This window comes from Conger conger, chromosome 5 (assembly GCF_963514075.1).
Source record: "Conger conger chromosome 5, fConCon1.1, whole genome shotgun sequence".
Lineage (NCBI taxonomy): Eukaryota > Metazoa > Chordata > Actinopteri > Anguilliformes > Congridae > Conger > Conger conger.
Window position 1 is genome coordinate 35352870 of NC_083764.1, and position 15791 is coordinate 35368660.

A 15791-nucleotide genomic window follows, 5' to 3' on the forward strand; every position below is an offset into this window, starting at 1 on the left:
AAGACCCATCTCTTCAGGCTACACCTTTCCCTCCCCAACTCACAATCACCGTGATTAGCCTTAGACCGTAATGGCACTTATGTATAGATATCGTTACTTGTATAGGTATTTTTGTTTTTATTGGCTGTTGTATTCTAGCTGCCAACAGTGGTATGCTAGTTTGAATGTTGATTGTTCTCAAGGGTTCTGAATTTCTGTATGTTTACACTAGGACTCGGAACTGTACTGTCCTCAGGTCTACTTTTGCACTTGTTCTTGTGATTGATTTGCACTTTGTTGTACGTCGCTCTGGATAAGAGCGTCTGCTAAATGCCACGTAATGTAATGTAATGTCTGTTGTTTTTCTATTTCACTACTACATCTACAAGTAAATTATTGGCATGCAGAAATATCACTACTACTAATAACAGTGGTTTATCAGGTTACTGATGTTGTACTGCTATTTTTTTTAACTATGTGCAGCGGCGACCTGGACTAAAAGGTACAATTGGTCATTTCAGACTTCTAACGGTCAAGAGAGGAATTGCAGCAACAAATGCTCAAAACATGCTCAAACAACAACACTGTTTATCCCACCCCTTCTCTGTGAACCAGCTGACGTTGAAACTCCATTGGCTATGGCAATTTCAACCAATTTTCACCCAATGAGCTTGAATTATTGTACAGCTATACGATATTTTGGTACAGAGTGCTGGCACCTCTCTGCATATTTTGAATCCCGAATTTAAGGTCTATAAACACAGGCAGAGGGTGAGTCAACATGTCAGAGAGCCTTCTTTAACGATATTGTAACTTTAACCCTGCACCTATTCAAGGTTCAACAAGTTCAACATTGTGTCCCCACGCGTGCTGGGGTCTGTGATTCTGTGATCGTTTCCTCTTCTCCCCACTCTGGGCACCTGCCTGGAGCTCTAGCCCAACTTGTCCTGAGCACCCCCTCCTGGCTTGGAGCTCCAGCACAAGACCAGCTGTGCACGTGCCTCCTGCCACTGCTGATTCAGCTGTAGCACCAAGTCTGTCCCCTTGCCTGACAGTGTCACCCATTGGCGTTCTTGCCACCCCTCTACCTCATCTCTGCTTCGACTTTTTAATTGGAGATTCATGTACTTTTATTCATCTGTTTGTATTTAAGACCATTCTTTCAACAAACGGAAGATCGTCAACCTTTCGTCAACCAGCGGCAGATGGGTTCCCCTACTGAGTCAGCTTCTGCTCAAGGTTTCTTCCTGTTAGCCAGGGAGTTTTTCCTTGCCACTGTTGCCCTAGTTGTACTCTTGGAGACTGGTTTCTCTGTAAAGCTGCTTTGTGGCAAAGGCCCTTTGTTAAAAATGCTATTCAAATAAAAATTGATTGATTGATTGATTGTGATTCTACCAGTGATGCCCTCAGTAACGGTATGTCCCATTCCTTGCAACCTTTTTTGTGTTAGTCATCCAGTGCACATGCACTGCCTCTGGTGTTCAGGAGGGATATAATAGAATGCTTATGGATGTAACTCTGATTCTATGAATCCCAGCTGACTGGCAGATTTCCGTGTCACTTGGTATCGGGCAGAAGATTCCAAAGGTAAACTGTTGTATTGTCGAGGACCCGGCCCTAGGCCCGCCTGATGAGAGATTGACAGAAGATGGGTTAGGCAGGAATGCATTGTTAACCCCTCGCACACGCCAATGGGGTAGGAGTAAAAGTTCCCGTAAGAGGAGAAGTATATGGTACAAGATAAATGTACAACCGTTTATGGACACTGAGGAGTCTGAAGTCAGAGGACTTAGATTTAGGGTTTTAGAGAGCAAGGCTAAAGGTCTGACTGAGGCCATGCGTAGAATGTGTTCTAACATGACCGTGGAAGATACTCAACATGCTGAACGGGTAATTGGTGACCCAGGGAGTCTGGCTTTCAAAGAAATGGTAGATGTGATGACATACTTAGTTGACATGTGTGGGCTTGCTCCTACAGGGGAGGAGCACAGTGCCTGGCTAAAGCAACAAGATGAGGAAAACAATGAAGATGATTGGGAGATCAAAGAGTATGAGGAGATGGAAAAATGTAGGAGAGATAAGGAAAACGGAAGGGATGTCAATACCGAAAGAAGATTAAGAGGCTTTAAGGGCCTTCCTGATTATAGCACAAATAATTTATCGGATAGATTCAAAGGACTAACAGTGGAGGAGTTAAATGATGAATTACACTCAGCTATTAGCTAGATGTCCTTTATAGGTCCCTTAAGGCGCCACAAAAAAGGGCACCTGAAGAGTGTATTGAGATGGTGGCAGGCACTAACTTCTGGCTTGCATGAGGTCAAGGTGTGGAGGAAGTCAAGGAGAGACTATGAAATTGAGACAGACACCAGTGATGAATAGGTTCCTTAAAAAAATACAAAAGAGCTAGTGTTTTTCCACTCGTATATTGAGATGGTGGAAACTCCCAACCGGAGGGGCACATGAGATAAAGTATTGGGGAAATTTATTTTGCGGTATGAGAAAATTACAGTGAGACAAACAAAAGTGATGAATATGGTCATTAAAAAAGTTGCATAAGAGATAAATGTCTTTCCACTTGGTATACTGGGGACATTTCTTATCAAAAAAAGGTACACTTTTAATACGAGTTAAGAATATATAAGGAATAAGCTTTTAGACCTTAGGATAGCATCTTAGAATTTTGCTTCACAAGATATCTACGGGCTGTTGAAGAAAGAGCAACGCAGAACAACTATAATCAAGCTTGAGTGGTAATTATAATCTATATTACTTGTAGAAGTAGTAAAAGTAGCACATAGAAGTTCAACGTTATAAGTTTCCTTTTATTTTTATGTCTTTTATTTTTCATTAAGATACTATATAAGGTAGAAAAATGTAGAGAAGTTTTTAGAGTTTAGATAAACATAATATTCTAGGAATAGTTTCTTTTAAACGTCCAGAAGGGGGAGCTATAGGATAAGGCTAAGGCCAAAGAGGATGGGTATTTGAGGGGTGTACCTTGAATTTAACATCTTGGTGGAAAGGTAAATTAGAAAGAGCTAAAGGGGTATATGAAACTTGTATGTGATTATCAAACTGAAAGATGATGTTTAACCTGTCAGCTGTATAACTATTCTTTTAATTGATTATAATAAAGTATATCTTACTATAATCATATGTGATAAATGTTCTTTTAGAGGAATACAGTGAATACAGGAAATCGTATACCAGATGCATCACACCCTTCACTTCGAGACTGGGCTGGAAGTTCAGTAGAACTTACCAGGGCTCCAGGACGTTCGGAGTACTTAAAGGAAAAGAGAGTTCGCCCCGAGACACCTCCTCGTGGGGTACTGCTCGTGGGAACGTGAGGTCTGAGCTCGGCAAGGGGTCCGTAGCTCACGACAGTATGACAGCAGTACTTATTCAGGACGTACCACGTCATATGACGTGATGACATTAGTTGATATTCTAATTCTCGACATGTGCACCTCCAGCCGCAAAACACATTTTCTAACATTATGTAGTCATACAAGTAGCCGACTAAGATGGAAATGCTTCAATGAAAGAAGTAAATGTAGCATATAAATGGGAGATTGGCAGATTGGTCTACTTACAAAGCATTATTGAATAAAATACATAAAGATTTTAAAAAATCATTTGTTCACCAAAAATGACAATTTAGAAAAGGGCACATTATACATTCATAATATGATAATATTTCTCAGAGGAGATACAGGGCAGCTAGCAGGACAGCTAGCAACAGCATTCTTCCAGGAGGAGATGGGACTGTGGTGCTTCCTGTATTCGGCCCACCCCCGTTCACTGCAGTTCTGCAGGAAACAGCTGGAGTGGCATTCAGATCAGGGATGTATGCAGGTGCCCATATATGGCTCTGTAAGCACAAATAAACAGTGTTTACCAAAATAGCCTTTTCAGTACTTAAATTTCTAGGCTGCATACAGTCAATTGTGGATATCAATTAGGATATCATTAGAACATACACCACTTTATTAGGTATTTATTAGACATATTTTTTTTACTTCAGCTGCTGTAGCCTATCCACTTAGAAGTTTGACGCATTGTGTGTTCAGAGATGCTCTTCTGCATACCACTGTTGTGATGCGTCTTACTGTCAACTTCTTGTCTGCTTTGACCAGTCTGGCCCTTCGCAGTTTTTGCCTGCAGAACTGTGCTCACTGATGTTTTTTGTTTTTTTCCGCAAACTCTAGAGACTTTTTTGTGTGAAAATCACAGGTTCTCTCAGACGTTTTCTCAGAAGTTTGGTTCTCAGAACTTTCCGAGATACTTAAACCACCCTGTCTGGCACCAAAAATCATGTCTGCATGCTTTTATGCCTTTAGTTGCCGCCACATGATTGGAATAAATATTTGCATTAAGAAGCTGGTGTACAGGTCTACCTACTAAATTGCTTGCTGAGTGTACATACATACATTTTTCTATTCATACTCCTTTTCTATGATGCTCTTTGGGCCTTTAAGCAACACACAGTGCTGTGAAAAAGTATTTGCCCGTTCAGGATTTCCAGGATTTTCATAAGATAATTAGATCAAATGTAAAATTAGATAAAAGGAACCTAAGTAAACACAAAATACATTTTAAATGACTTTTATTTATTTACTGAAAAAAGCTATGAAACACCCAAATCGCCCATGTGAAAAAATATTTGCCTCCCTTAAACTTATTTTTGTAATAACTGATTACAACAACTTTGGCTTCAGTAATTGCAGTCAAACCCTTCCTATAATTTGATATCATTTTCATCACTGTGGAGGAATTTTAGCCCAGTCGTCTTTGCAAACCTGTTTTCATTCAGATAAATTGGTAGGTTTTCGAGCATAAGCTGCTAATTTCAGGTCCTGCCACAGCATCTCTATTGGGTTCAAGTAAAGACTTTGACTGGGCCACTGCAAAGGCTCTGAGACTCACAGGGAGAGCCATTATTTCTTATGGAGAGCACTTGGAACAGTGGTAAATCTTCCCAGGAGTGGCCAGCCTGCCAAGGGTGCAGCAACAACTCATCCAGGATGTCACAAAATATCCCATCCAAAATATCCCAGGATTCTTTAGCCTTAGCTAAGGTCAGTGTTCATGACTCCACAATAGGAAAAAGACTGGGCAGAAACCACTGTTAACCAAAAAACACCTGGATGATCTCCAAGCCTTTTGGAATAATGTTCTATGGTCCGACGAATCAAAATAGCTTATTGTGGCTACCACCAACCTTGCGGGTCCCAGTCTTGTACCTTAACTACTACGTTACAGGCTGCCCCTGGTAATATATGGCTTAGAAGAAACAAAATTAAAGAAGTGGCCCATTAAAAGTCCTGACTCCAAGAAAGATACTGTGGCTGGACCTGAAACGTGCACTTCACGCTCGGAAACCTACCAATTTGTCTGAATTAAATCAGTTCTGCAAAGAAGAGTTAGCAAATATTCCTCCACCATGATGTGAAAGACTAATATTAAATTATAAGAAGCATTTGGTAGCAATTATTGCTGTTATTAAGTTTAAGAGGACAGTTCACACAAACATGAAATTAAAGTTCTTGGGTGAATTTAAGGGGACAATTAATTTTTCAGAGCGGTGATTTGGGTGTTTGACAATCTTTTCCTTTTGTCTAATATTGCGTATTATTTTTGTGTATAGATCTGAAAACATTCAGTGTGACAATTATAGAGGCAATCAGGAAGGGGGAAATATTTTTTCAGGGCACTGTACATTCTTTACCTAGATAGCATGGTAGCTAGCTAGACAGAATGAAGAGCAATAAATTGTACTTTCCTTTGATAGCCACTGCATCAAAAGACACCACAGGAATGTAAGTGTACCATATAAAAACATAATTGCACCATATACCATAGTTATGTCCATGTCATCAGATTGGGTTTAGACAAATCTGTATGTTTTCTACATTGTGTTACTGATCCAGAAATGGACAAGAACAAACAAGCACATTTAAGTAGCAAGCAAAAAAATCATGCTTACGTGTGTGTTTGATATCATGATGAATTGTTGAGCGCTTTTCAGTTTATTCTGGTGCTCTTCAATGGAGGCGTCATTCCAACTCTTCGCCTCATACATTAAAAGGGCCTCCCTTGATAGAGCATAAATCAGCAAACATTAACAAGCAATACTGTATTCTGATCACTGTGATGCATCTCAGAATCAAAAAAGCATGACCCACAATGGTGCTGATCAGTGGCTGTTTCGGTCATAATATTTTGGTCCTCTCTGATTTATATATTTGTTTTCACAAATGTGGCTTGAACAAGTGATTGAAATATAGTGATGCTTACTTATGCTTTGATGCACCCATAGATGCTTCCAGACTCTGTATATCTGGTATACTCCAGCAACTGCCGATGTCAATGGCCGGATAATAGTATAGGAAAGCAAAGCACATCTCATCTGTGGTTGAAAGTCCTAACTGCAAGGGTAAAATTCAAAACCATTTTATGTTAGCCTTATCAATACCATGAAGTCATATAACAGATCTAATCTGGTTTATGTAAAATCTCAACATAATTACTATGTGCAAAGAAAGTGTGGACATATTCAGCAAAATAAATGTGAAAGTATTAATGTGCTGAATTGTTCATTTCTAAATGAACTATAACTGTACATCACAATTAATGATATTTCTATTCAACAGTAAGTGGCAACGGACATACAGTATCTATGAATCATCAAATCCTATCATCCAGTCTAATTAAATTGAGAATTGCTTAAATTTAGAAAGAACTCCATGATTGTTTTAGAGATAATACATATAACAATATATGGCATGTCATTAGTATGGTAGTTCTATACATGCCATAAGCAAAATTTCAGCTGGGTTGGGATTTAAATAGCAGAACAAAGTTATACATTTGAGGATTTCTTGAAAATTGTGAATCAGGCATGAATTTATTTGTCATAATAAACACTGTGGCTACAAATGCCTTGCTTCCATTATTGAAATGTCTTAGTTTTGTTAGCTTACCGTAGTTCGTTTGGTGCGATTTGTGGTGTTGTATGTGCATTCAACCACAATTTCATCACCCTGCACAGAAATTCAAGTTATCAGTTAGCACCAACAATGATTACAGTTTGGACAGTACATTTGGAATTATTAATATGTTAGCACCTGACTTTTTAAATGTGTCTGTGGTGAATAGCTGTAAATGAGAATAAGATAGCCACGCCTTTTCTCTTTTTTTTTGGAAAAAATCTGTCAAGTGCTATAATCACCCATGTTGCAGTTCATCGATAACAGCTCATTTTGGCTGTTTCTTTCTGATTTATTGAAGATGAGAAGTGAAAGGGAGAGCCCAAATTTGAAACCATGTGCAGCCTTGGTGAAAATTACACGTGGTAAGTGAATTTCCACACTATATAGATCTCAAAAACAATGTTGCTGTGTCACAAGCACTGTGGTAAGTGTATGCGTTTTGATATTTATGTTTTGCTCATGGTTGTCAATATGAACACAACATATACCTCCTTTACTGATTTTATGTTTCCCAGAAACCTAGCTTGCTGTAAGTCAAAATCATAGTTTTCTTCAAAATCCACGAAATCAACTTGCATTCCATTCCTAAGAAAAGAAAATAGAATCAGGGATGTATATGGATACAGTGAAGCAGGTACATGTACAATTTCAGAGAAAATTACATTGCAATTGAGCAACATTTAATATGCCAGTGGGTTGTTGATAATCATGTGACAAGTTCCTTGACAATGCCATGTTGGAGGGCAAGCAGCCATAGCAACCCATAGCAGCATATTCATTTTTATGGTCAAACACAGGGGTTAAAATAGGCCTAGATGGTATCCATTAAAAAATATTATGGTGCCACAACATTATTAGCTGATTTTGTTGTAAAATAACTTGTTGCTGGCTACTTTGGACTTTAAACTTGGTAAAACTGGTCCTTGGGATTTTTCAGCTCACTGGGTCATGCTAACTTGAATGTGAGGAAGTTATATGCATAAAAAGTAAACAAGTGACAAAGTGATCCGAACAAACGTGTATGTATTTTTTTTTCCTGGTATAATACCTTGCCTACTTAAACTGTAAATCCACCTGACTCTTTTTTCTGTTAAGAACCTTTGCTTTTCCTCTCCCTGGTGGGTAAAAATCTTTGGCAAACAAAAAATGACTCTCTCCCAATTAATCTGTGTTATCACTGTATTTTTATGCTTTGTAGTTGACGTGAGAATGTTGTCCTCCAGCATAGCAGATGAGTCAAGGTCACATGGTTTGTGACATGTATTAAGAACAATCCATAGGGTATTTCATCAGACTACAAAAGACGATAATAAATTTGAAAGAGAAGAGCACACCATTTATGCTTCTTGGTTTACGATTTGCAAATAATTACTTTGAATACCGGGATTTCTTGTTGAGGAGCCTCTTAAAGATGAATCTGGATATGCATGCTCTCATTCTTCCTTAAAGCCGGACATTGGGCCTTATTTATCAATATTTTAGGAAATCCATGTGCAAATGTACAGTACTGTGTAAACATTTTAGGCAGTAAATGCTGTAAAGTAAGAATGCTTTCAAAAATAGAAATGTTAATAGTTTATTTTTATCAGTTAACAAAATGCAAAACTCCACTCCCAACCAAATTAATGTTTGGTGTGACCAAGTGGTCAGCCAAGGACCAAGTGGATGGTCAGTGGTCGGCCAAGGAAACTTAATGCAGCAGATGAAAGACACATCATGTTTACTTCCCTTCGCAATCCTAAGATGTCCAGCAGTGCCTTCAGCACAGAATTGGCAGAAACCAGTGGGACCCAGGTACACCCATCTACTGTGCGGAGAAGTCTGGTCAGAAGTGGGCAAAAATCCATACCTCCGACATGGAAACAAGGCCAAGCGGCTCAACTATGCACGAAAACCCCGGAACTGGGGTGCAGAAAAATGGCAGAAGGTTCTCTGGACTGATGAGTCAAAATAATTGGCTGTAGCAGAAGGCAGTTTGTTCGCCGAAGGGCTGGAGAGCGGTACAAGAATGAGTGTCCGCAGGCAAAAGTGAAGCATGGTGGAGGTTCCTTGCAAGTTTGGGGCTGCATTTCTACAAATTGAGGATTTGGTCAGAATTATTGGTCTCCTCAATGCTGAGAAGTACAGGCAGCTACTTATCCATCATGGGAGGCATCTGATTGGCATCAAATTTATTCTGCAGCAGGACAACGACCCCAAACATACAGCCAATGTCATTAAGAACTATCTTCAGTGTAAAGAAGAACATAGAGTCCTGGAAGTGATGGTATGGCCCCCACAGAGCCCTGCTCTCAACATCATCGAGTCTGGCTAGTTCTCCAACATGTTTGGAACAATCTACCCACCAAGTTCCTTCAAAAACTGTGTGAAAGTATTCCTAGAAGAATTGATGCTGTTTTGAAGGCAAACGGTGGTCTCACCAAATATTGATTTGAAAAGATTTCTGTTCATTCACTTCTTCTGTTCATGCATTTTGTTAATTGATAAAAATAAACTATTAGCATTTCTATTTTTGAAAGCATTCTTATTTTCCAGCATTTTTTCACACCTGCCTCAAACTTTTGTACAGTACTGTATGTGTGATCAGAAATGAACTAAGAACTTTTGCCAGATTCAAGAAAGACGTGTAGACACAGCTTTTTTTCCATATTCAAGTGTGTATGTTGATGAATACCAAGTAATCGTAAAATGAAAGGCGCGTGCACAAAATTTGTGATTAGCATAAATTGACGCCCCTAAAACACCACATATGGAATTTTGGCTTTTTAAAGAGATAGTCGAAAAAAGAAAAAAGCTTCTCTGAAGCAGATATTGAAGTTGTTAGTGGAAGTACAACAAGCCAAAAACATACACTCATCAGCCATAACCACCTGCTTTAACCAGTTTCTTCACGATTACAAATAATTTAAACTGTATGCACTTGTCTGTAAATACTTAATAGTGCATTTTTGTTATTTAAATATTTTGGTAGATTCTGGTGTTCATGGTCGCGTCTGTCTTAACAAGTGCTCCTGCTATACATTCCAGCTCCTCAACTCCATCTGGCAAAGCAAGACCATACCACAGGATTGGAAGGACTCCGAAATTGTTGTCATTGACAAGAAAAAAAGGTTACAGAGCTTTCTGTGGCAACAGCAGGGGCATTTCTCTCCTCTTGGCTGTTTGACTCGGTTGTCTGACTTGCAGAGCATATATTACATTACATGATTGGCATTTGGCAGACGCTCTTATCCAGAGCAACATACAACAAAGCGCAAAGTGCATATATCAGAAAAAATACTGCCAGACCGCCCTCACTTCCAAGCTCCGCCTAGGTTGTCTCATTCCTCTGTGTATTTATACCTGTCCTTTTCAGTTGCTCTTCCTGTATCTGAGTTCTTAGCCCTGGTTCTAGCCTCCTCTTCCCCCTACCTCTGCCCTTTTTTCATTCTGTCTGGTTTTGCACTTTTTGGATTTTTTCGATTACGCTCTGCCTGCCCTGCATATATCTGCCTGCTTGGATTTCGACCATCGCCTGTCCCTGGATTACGTTTTGGATTTGCTCCCTGTTTACTTCATTAAACCTGCCATATTTCTCATACCCCTGAGTCTGCGATTGATTCTTCTTTCCCCCAAAACCTGACAAATACACCTCGGGTTTTCCTGGATATAGCTATGTCGTAGTTGCTTTCACTTTTCAGCCAAATGTAGCCAAATCTTCTCCTGAAAAAGTACAGTAGGCTGAAGTTATATCTAGCTTGCTATCCGACCTGCAAGGTGTCGCCGCCATCGTGATTGCGATGAGCAACTGCTACTGGGAACAGGGTAGCAGTTGAGGGATTTTTTTTTTGTTTTGTTTTGCTACCTTTTCCCTCCTGGTCCTTTTTTATCGTTTCTTTTCTGCTCTTTTATGCTTCAAGGGCATTTTCACACTAGGCAGCTAGATGGCGCTCAATATCTTACGCATTAGACTAGCTAATATCTACACATGATCAAGACAGTTCACAATGAAAAACAGCAAACATATTTCCCGGCAGCACTCTTGTCATACCAGAAAATAACACCAACACCAAACGAATTAGCCTGCCACAAGTTATTTCATTGAATAGCTTATACATTATAGCCTTTTTTTCTGTAAAATAGACACATGGAACAAATTTAGCTCATATTGTACAAATTGTACAAATAAAGTGAAATAACCTGGGAGCCGCGGTGGCGCAACAGGCTAAGACGCAGCAGACTCGCGGTTGCAGTTCGCTGCAGCTGCACACGGTCTCGGTCCTGCCAAAAAAGCCAAGTTTGGCCGGCTCACGTGGAGCAGCAATAATTGGCTTGCTGGTCCAGAGGGAGGGACTTGGCAGGGTTAGTAGATCGCCGCACAAAAACAAGCACCTCGGGCGCCTCGGAATCACGGTTACAGCTTGGGAGGCGAGACGGCTTGAAGAAGGAGCGTCGCTCTCCCGTTGGCCGCCGAGGGACGGGGTGTAGGCGGTGTATCTAATACTGGCTCTAATTGAATCAGACGGGGTCCAATTGGCTACCAAATTGGGAGAAAAAGGGGAAAAAATTGGATAAAAATTATATTAAAAAAAAAAGAAAGTGTAATAACCATGACCAAGACGAGTTTGCTTATTTAAGGATATATAAACACACACCACTCTTAAAGCAAACGTAGTTGTGTTATTTTCCGCTGCGTGGTAAAAATATAAAGACCTGACTATGGACATACTGATGTACGACACGAAGAGACATGGGCCCCAGTGCCATTGCACCTGCTGCACCGCCTATATTACCGCCACTGACTCAAGCCCTCTGAACTTGATTCTGCTGCTCTCAACAGAATTAAGTTGTTGAACGTGTGCTTAAATTTGTCATTTTTCCCTTCGATGGATCAACACAATACAGATTTTATCATTTGCTTTGTCTCTGAATTCTGCATTATTAAGTTAATTTTTGTAGCCATGTGATTAGACAAGAATTTAGCTTTTTGGTCATGCACACCAGCAATCAGTTCAAATGTTAAGCCTTCAGTGGTGGAACCTGATTCAGCTGCAAATAGATATTTCAGGAAGACAATGACATTTTCATGCACACAATATTCTGGTTATTGTCATTATTCTGAATAAGACAATACTCTGAATAAGTTACGAAGAAATTATGCCCTTTACACTTTTTATTTACTTTTCAAAGTACAATAGTTTCTCCCTCCATCCAAAAATGTGTCTTGTTAGCTGGGCCTTCCATTACTGTGCCCAGTAAACTGCTAGCTGTCTGCCTCATGTTTAAAATGCAATGGGCGACATTAGCTTAGTGTTGCACCGTAAACATCACTCTAAAAAAAAACTGTAAGCGGAAAGCCATTGCTGCAAAAGCTTTACTTTCAAAATTTCTCAATCTTAGTTTCAAGAAAACAAGGTAGAGATGAAAAGATTAGTGATACAAGGCCCTTCCTCAATAATGTCCATAAAGTCCAGCAGCCTATTGCACCAGCATAACTTAACATCAAACGACGTAACTTAATTAAAACAGGTTGCACCCATAGACTGTACAATAAAAAAAACTGTGTTCTGAACAGAACATGAGGAAGAAGCCACCAGAATTGAATGTCCTTTCAATGGTAGTTTTCATCCTGAGGAATATGGTTTATGATTATGGTTGCTTATTGGCTATCCCGGACACTAAAACGCTTTTATTGATGTTGTAGGGACTACAACGGACACACCCAGTTACCTCGCGGTAACTTCTTGGCCTATAGCGAGTGGAAACTGGTGTACACGGAACGCTACATCAGTTTACTCCTGCAAGGCTAACCAACGAACAACAGCAACAAACTTTTCCACCAGTAAAAAGGACCAGCGAACATCCTTCCAGCAACCGAGCGGACCAGACAACAACGCGCGGCTAAGACGGGAACGCCCCAGCCTGCGCATCTCTCCAGGACACGCATTCACAGTACCATCGCCGCTTCTTCAAGGACAGCACGTCTTTTGGATCTAATGCGTATGGACTCAGTAAGAGAACAAACATTCAGGCATAGCCAGTGTTTAGTTTAGTCTTGACTGATTTTGTGAATCTGTGTTTCCATATTTGCTGTCTTATCATTGGAATGTATTTTGTTAGCTATATATATGTACGTGAATTGATTCGCCGTCTTTTGCGCATATATAGAGTAAACTACGCAAGTAGTCTTCTCACAGCTAACAATAACTAACACACCCAGAACTCTAGCTTACCCAAGCTAGCTACTTCCACTTTTACCTTTCCTTTGTTCAAGCGTCACGCGCGTTTGCGCACGCCCACACACACACACCCTAACTTCCCCTACTAATTCCCATTAGTTTATCTGTTCTGTGTTTGTACGTTGTTTAATAAATATATTTATTTATTTATTATTATTATAATTATTATAATTATTATTATTATTATTATTTATTTAAATATATTTTATTAAACCCCGGTGTCCGTTTTGGAATCACATAGACATGAGAGCCGAGTTAAAGCAGTCTTTCGAAGAACTTCCAACCTTCAGGTTATTGGTATGTTCAATCATTAATATTGGTTATTTTAATTATTAATTAAAATACTAAATTTGTGGTTGGATATTTCTGATAACAGTAATTTTATGAGACTGATTACTTTTTGCAGTTATACTGCTACATAACATTAACTGGCGCCCCGGTTTTGTAGAGAGTAAAATCCCCACGTTATTTGGCGGCCCGTGCGAGGACCCCACATAATTTGGAGCCCCGTGCGAGGACCTTACATAATCTGGAGCCCCGTGCGAGGACCCCTACAATGTGAATTGGAGCAATTGGAGTTAAAGGACTTTAAAACACTCCGCTTCATGCCAGGTGGTTTCTTGCTTCCACATTGTGCTTTACAACCAGTTAAAACCCTGTAACGAACACCTTGTTGTGAATTATTCCTTACATATTTAATGTCTTTATCAAGGGAGTGAATAAAATGATACTTCTCATCAGTACCCCCAAGTTTTTCTGATGATTTTAATGAAGCTGTATTGTTGTATTTTACCTGAATAGACCCACTCGAATCTTCCGTCCAGCAAGATGTGTGTGCAATAGTGTCATGAAGATGTTGAGATCAGGCATGGGACCTTTAATAAGCTAAAGGATCACAACCAGCACAATTAGAAGCACACAGTAGCCTGTTCACACCTCTACTGTATACATCAAAAGTGAACAATTTCTGTGTCATAAATTCTGTAAAAAATGTAATCATGTTTTACAGAAATTTTATACATAGATACCTACATGACGGCAAAATAATTTTGACATAAAGTAGTCAAAAGCCTCCATGTTAACTGTGGCCCAACTTACATAATATGCAGGTCCCAGTGGACAAGGACCTTTTTCTAGCTTTATGTGTGATTAATCACCATGCTCAGGTTTCTCTGGATTTGTGTGTAGCTCCAGCCATGCTTGAAAAGTTTCCTGTTCAACTGTTCAACCACACATCCTCATTATAACAGTTTATTCAGTAGCTAGATGTTTTCAGACATCTTTGTAGAAAAGTCTTACTTCCCTTGGCAAGCTTTACCAAGTTTACCAAGCCTAGCTTTAGGCCTACACCAGCAAGTTCATTTGTACATAGCACTACCAGACTCATAACAGTCAGGGAAAGGTAATGAGTCTAACTATCCTTATAAAAACATCCACATTCATTTCTCCTTTTTGCCTTTTGTAAATCAAATGCCATTGACAACTTAAATGATTTGTGTGTCTCTGGAACATGATGCAACCTCGTCAGTTGCACACATTGTTTGGCCTGGCTACCTTGCTATCCAATTAAAGAGTTACTACTCTACATAAGCTAAACCCATATCAGTCTCTTCTAAAAAAATCCAATATTTTTATTAAACACTAGATGCTACTTGCTAAAATTGCTATCCAAAATAATCTAAAAATGTAAACAATGTTTCTATAACTAAGGAAAAGGATGGTGCCAACAGGTGTGTGATTATGAAAATCACTTGGCAAAATGTTCACCTGATTCACAGTGTAGCGATAGCATGAATGCTGTGATTAGTCTCCAAATTTTATAAAGTATGAGACTCCCATTCACATTTCATGTCATGACCGCATATTATTTAAAATACATCTTATGTACTTATGGGTTATAACATGTCAGGATCAATTTTTGTAATGTGCTTTGCAAAAAAGATTTTCCATGGATAAATAATACTTCACAGTCTTGTGTGGGTAGGATCCAGCCATCATTAACACATTAACACATCTCTCATTTTGTGTGTTGTCCCACGGATAATACTCATTTCTGATTGTCTATGTGCCATAAACATGTTCAAGCCTTTAAGGTGATTGAGAAGAGAAGCTCACTGGGTTTGCATTACATCAAAGTAAAGTGTGAATCATACCTGAGGAAAATATGAAGTGTTGCACACACCATAACTCGTAAAAGCCTTTGCATCTGGGGGGATGACATAATTTTCACTGACGATAAGACCGACATCCAGGATAGAGGCATCAAACTGGCGGAGGACTGACGTATAATAGAATCGCAGGCCAGAGTCATCTATGCGACCTGAGAGATACATTTCAATGTGTCATACAAAACCATTTGACTGTTAGCAGGCAATAAATGTTATAATTGTCATTAAATTCTAATTGAAACATTAAATACTTTGCATTGACAATTAGGCAATCCTAAGTAGGGCTTCCAGGTTGTCTCTACCATTAGGTTAGGGAATGAAATTGCATTTAAGCTGTTATCCACATTCTAATACGTGGAGAGTGAAAAGAAGCAAAGTGAATGATGGCATCAAGTGCACACACGGAACATGGAAAGCATGTTTTTGAG

The 15791-nt window shown here is 39.4% G+C and overlaps 1 protein-coding gene across 1 annotated transcript in view; it reads right to left on the reverse strand.

Annotated features, from left to right (window-relative positions):
- Nucleotides 1–911: 911 nt before the first annotated feature.
- moxd1l (monooxygenase, DBH-like 1, like) overlaps nucleotides 912–15791 on the reverse strand; it is a 41133-nt gene continuing 26253 nt past the window's right edge. The window contains exons 7-13 of the mRNA XM_061242655.1: nucleotides 15349–15515; nucleotides 13989–14080; nucleotides 7466–7562; nucleotides 6969–7028; nucleotides 6283–6413; nucleotides 5972–6080; nucleotides 912–1001 (exon numbers count right to left, since the gene is read on the reverse strand). Coding sequence (XP_061098639.1) covers nucleotides 912–1001; nucleotides 5972–6080; nucleotides 6283–6413; nucleotides 6969–7028; nucleotides 7466–7562; nucleotides 13989–14080; nucleotides 15349–15515 — 746 coding nt within the window. The remainder of the gene's footprint in view (nucleotides 1002–5971; nucleotides 6081–6282; nucleotides 6414–6968; nucleotides 7029–7465; nucleotides 7563–13988; nucleotides 14081–15348; nucleotides 15516–15791) is intronic.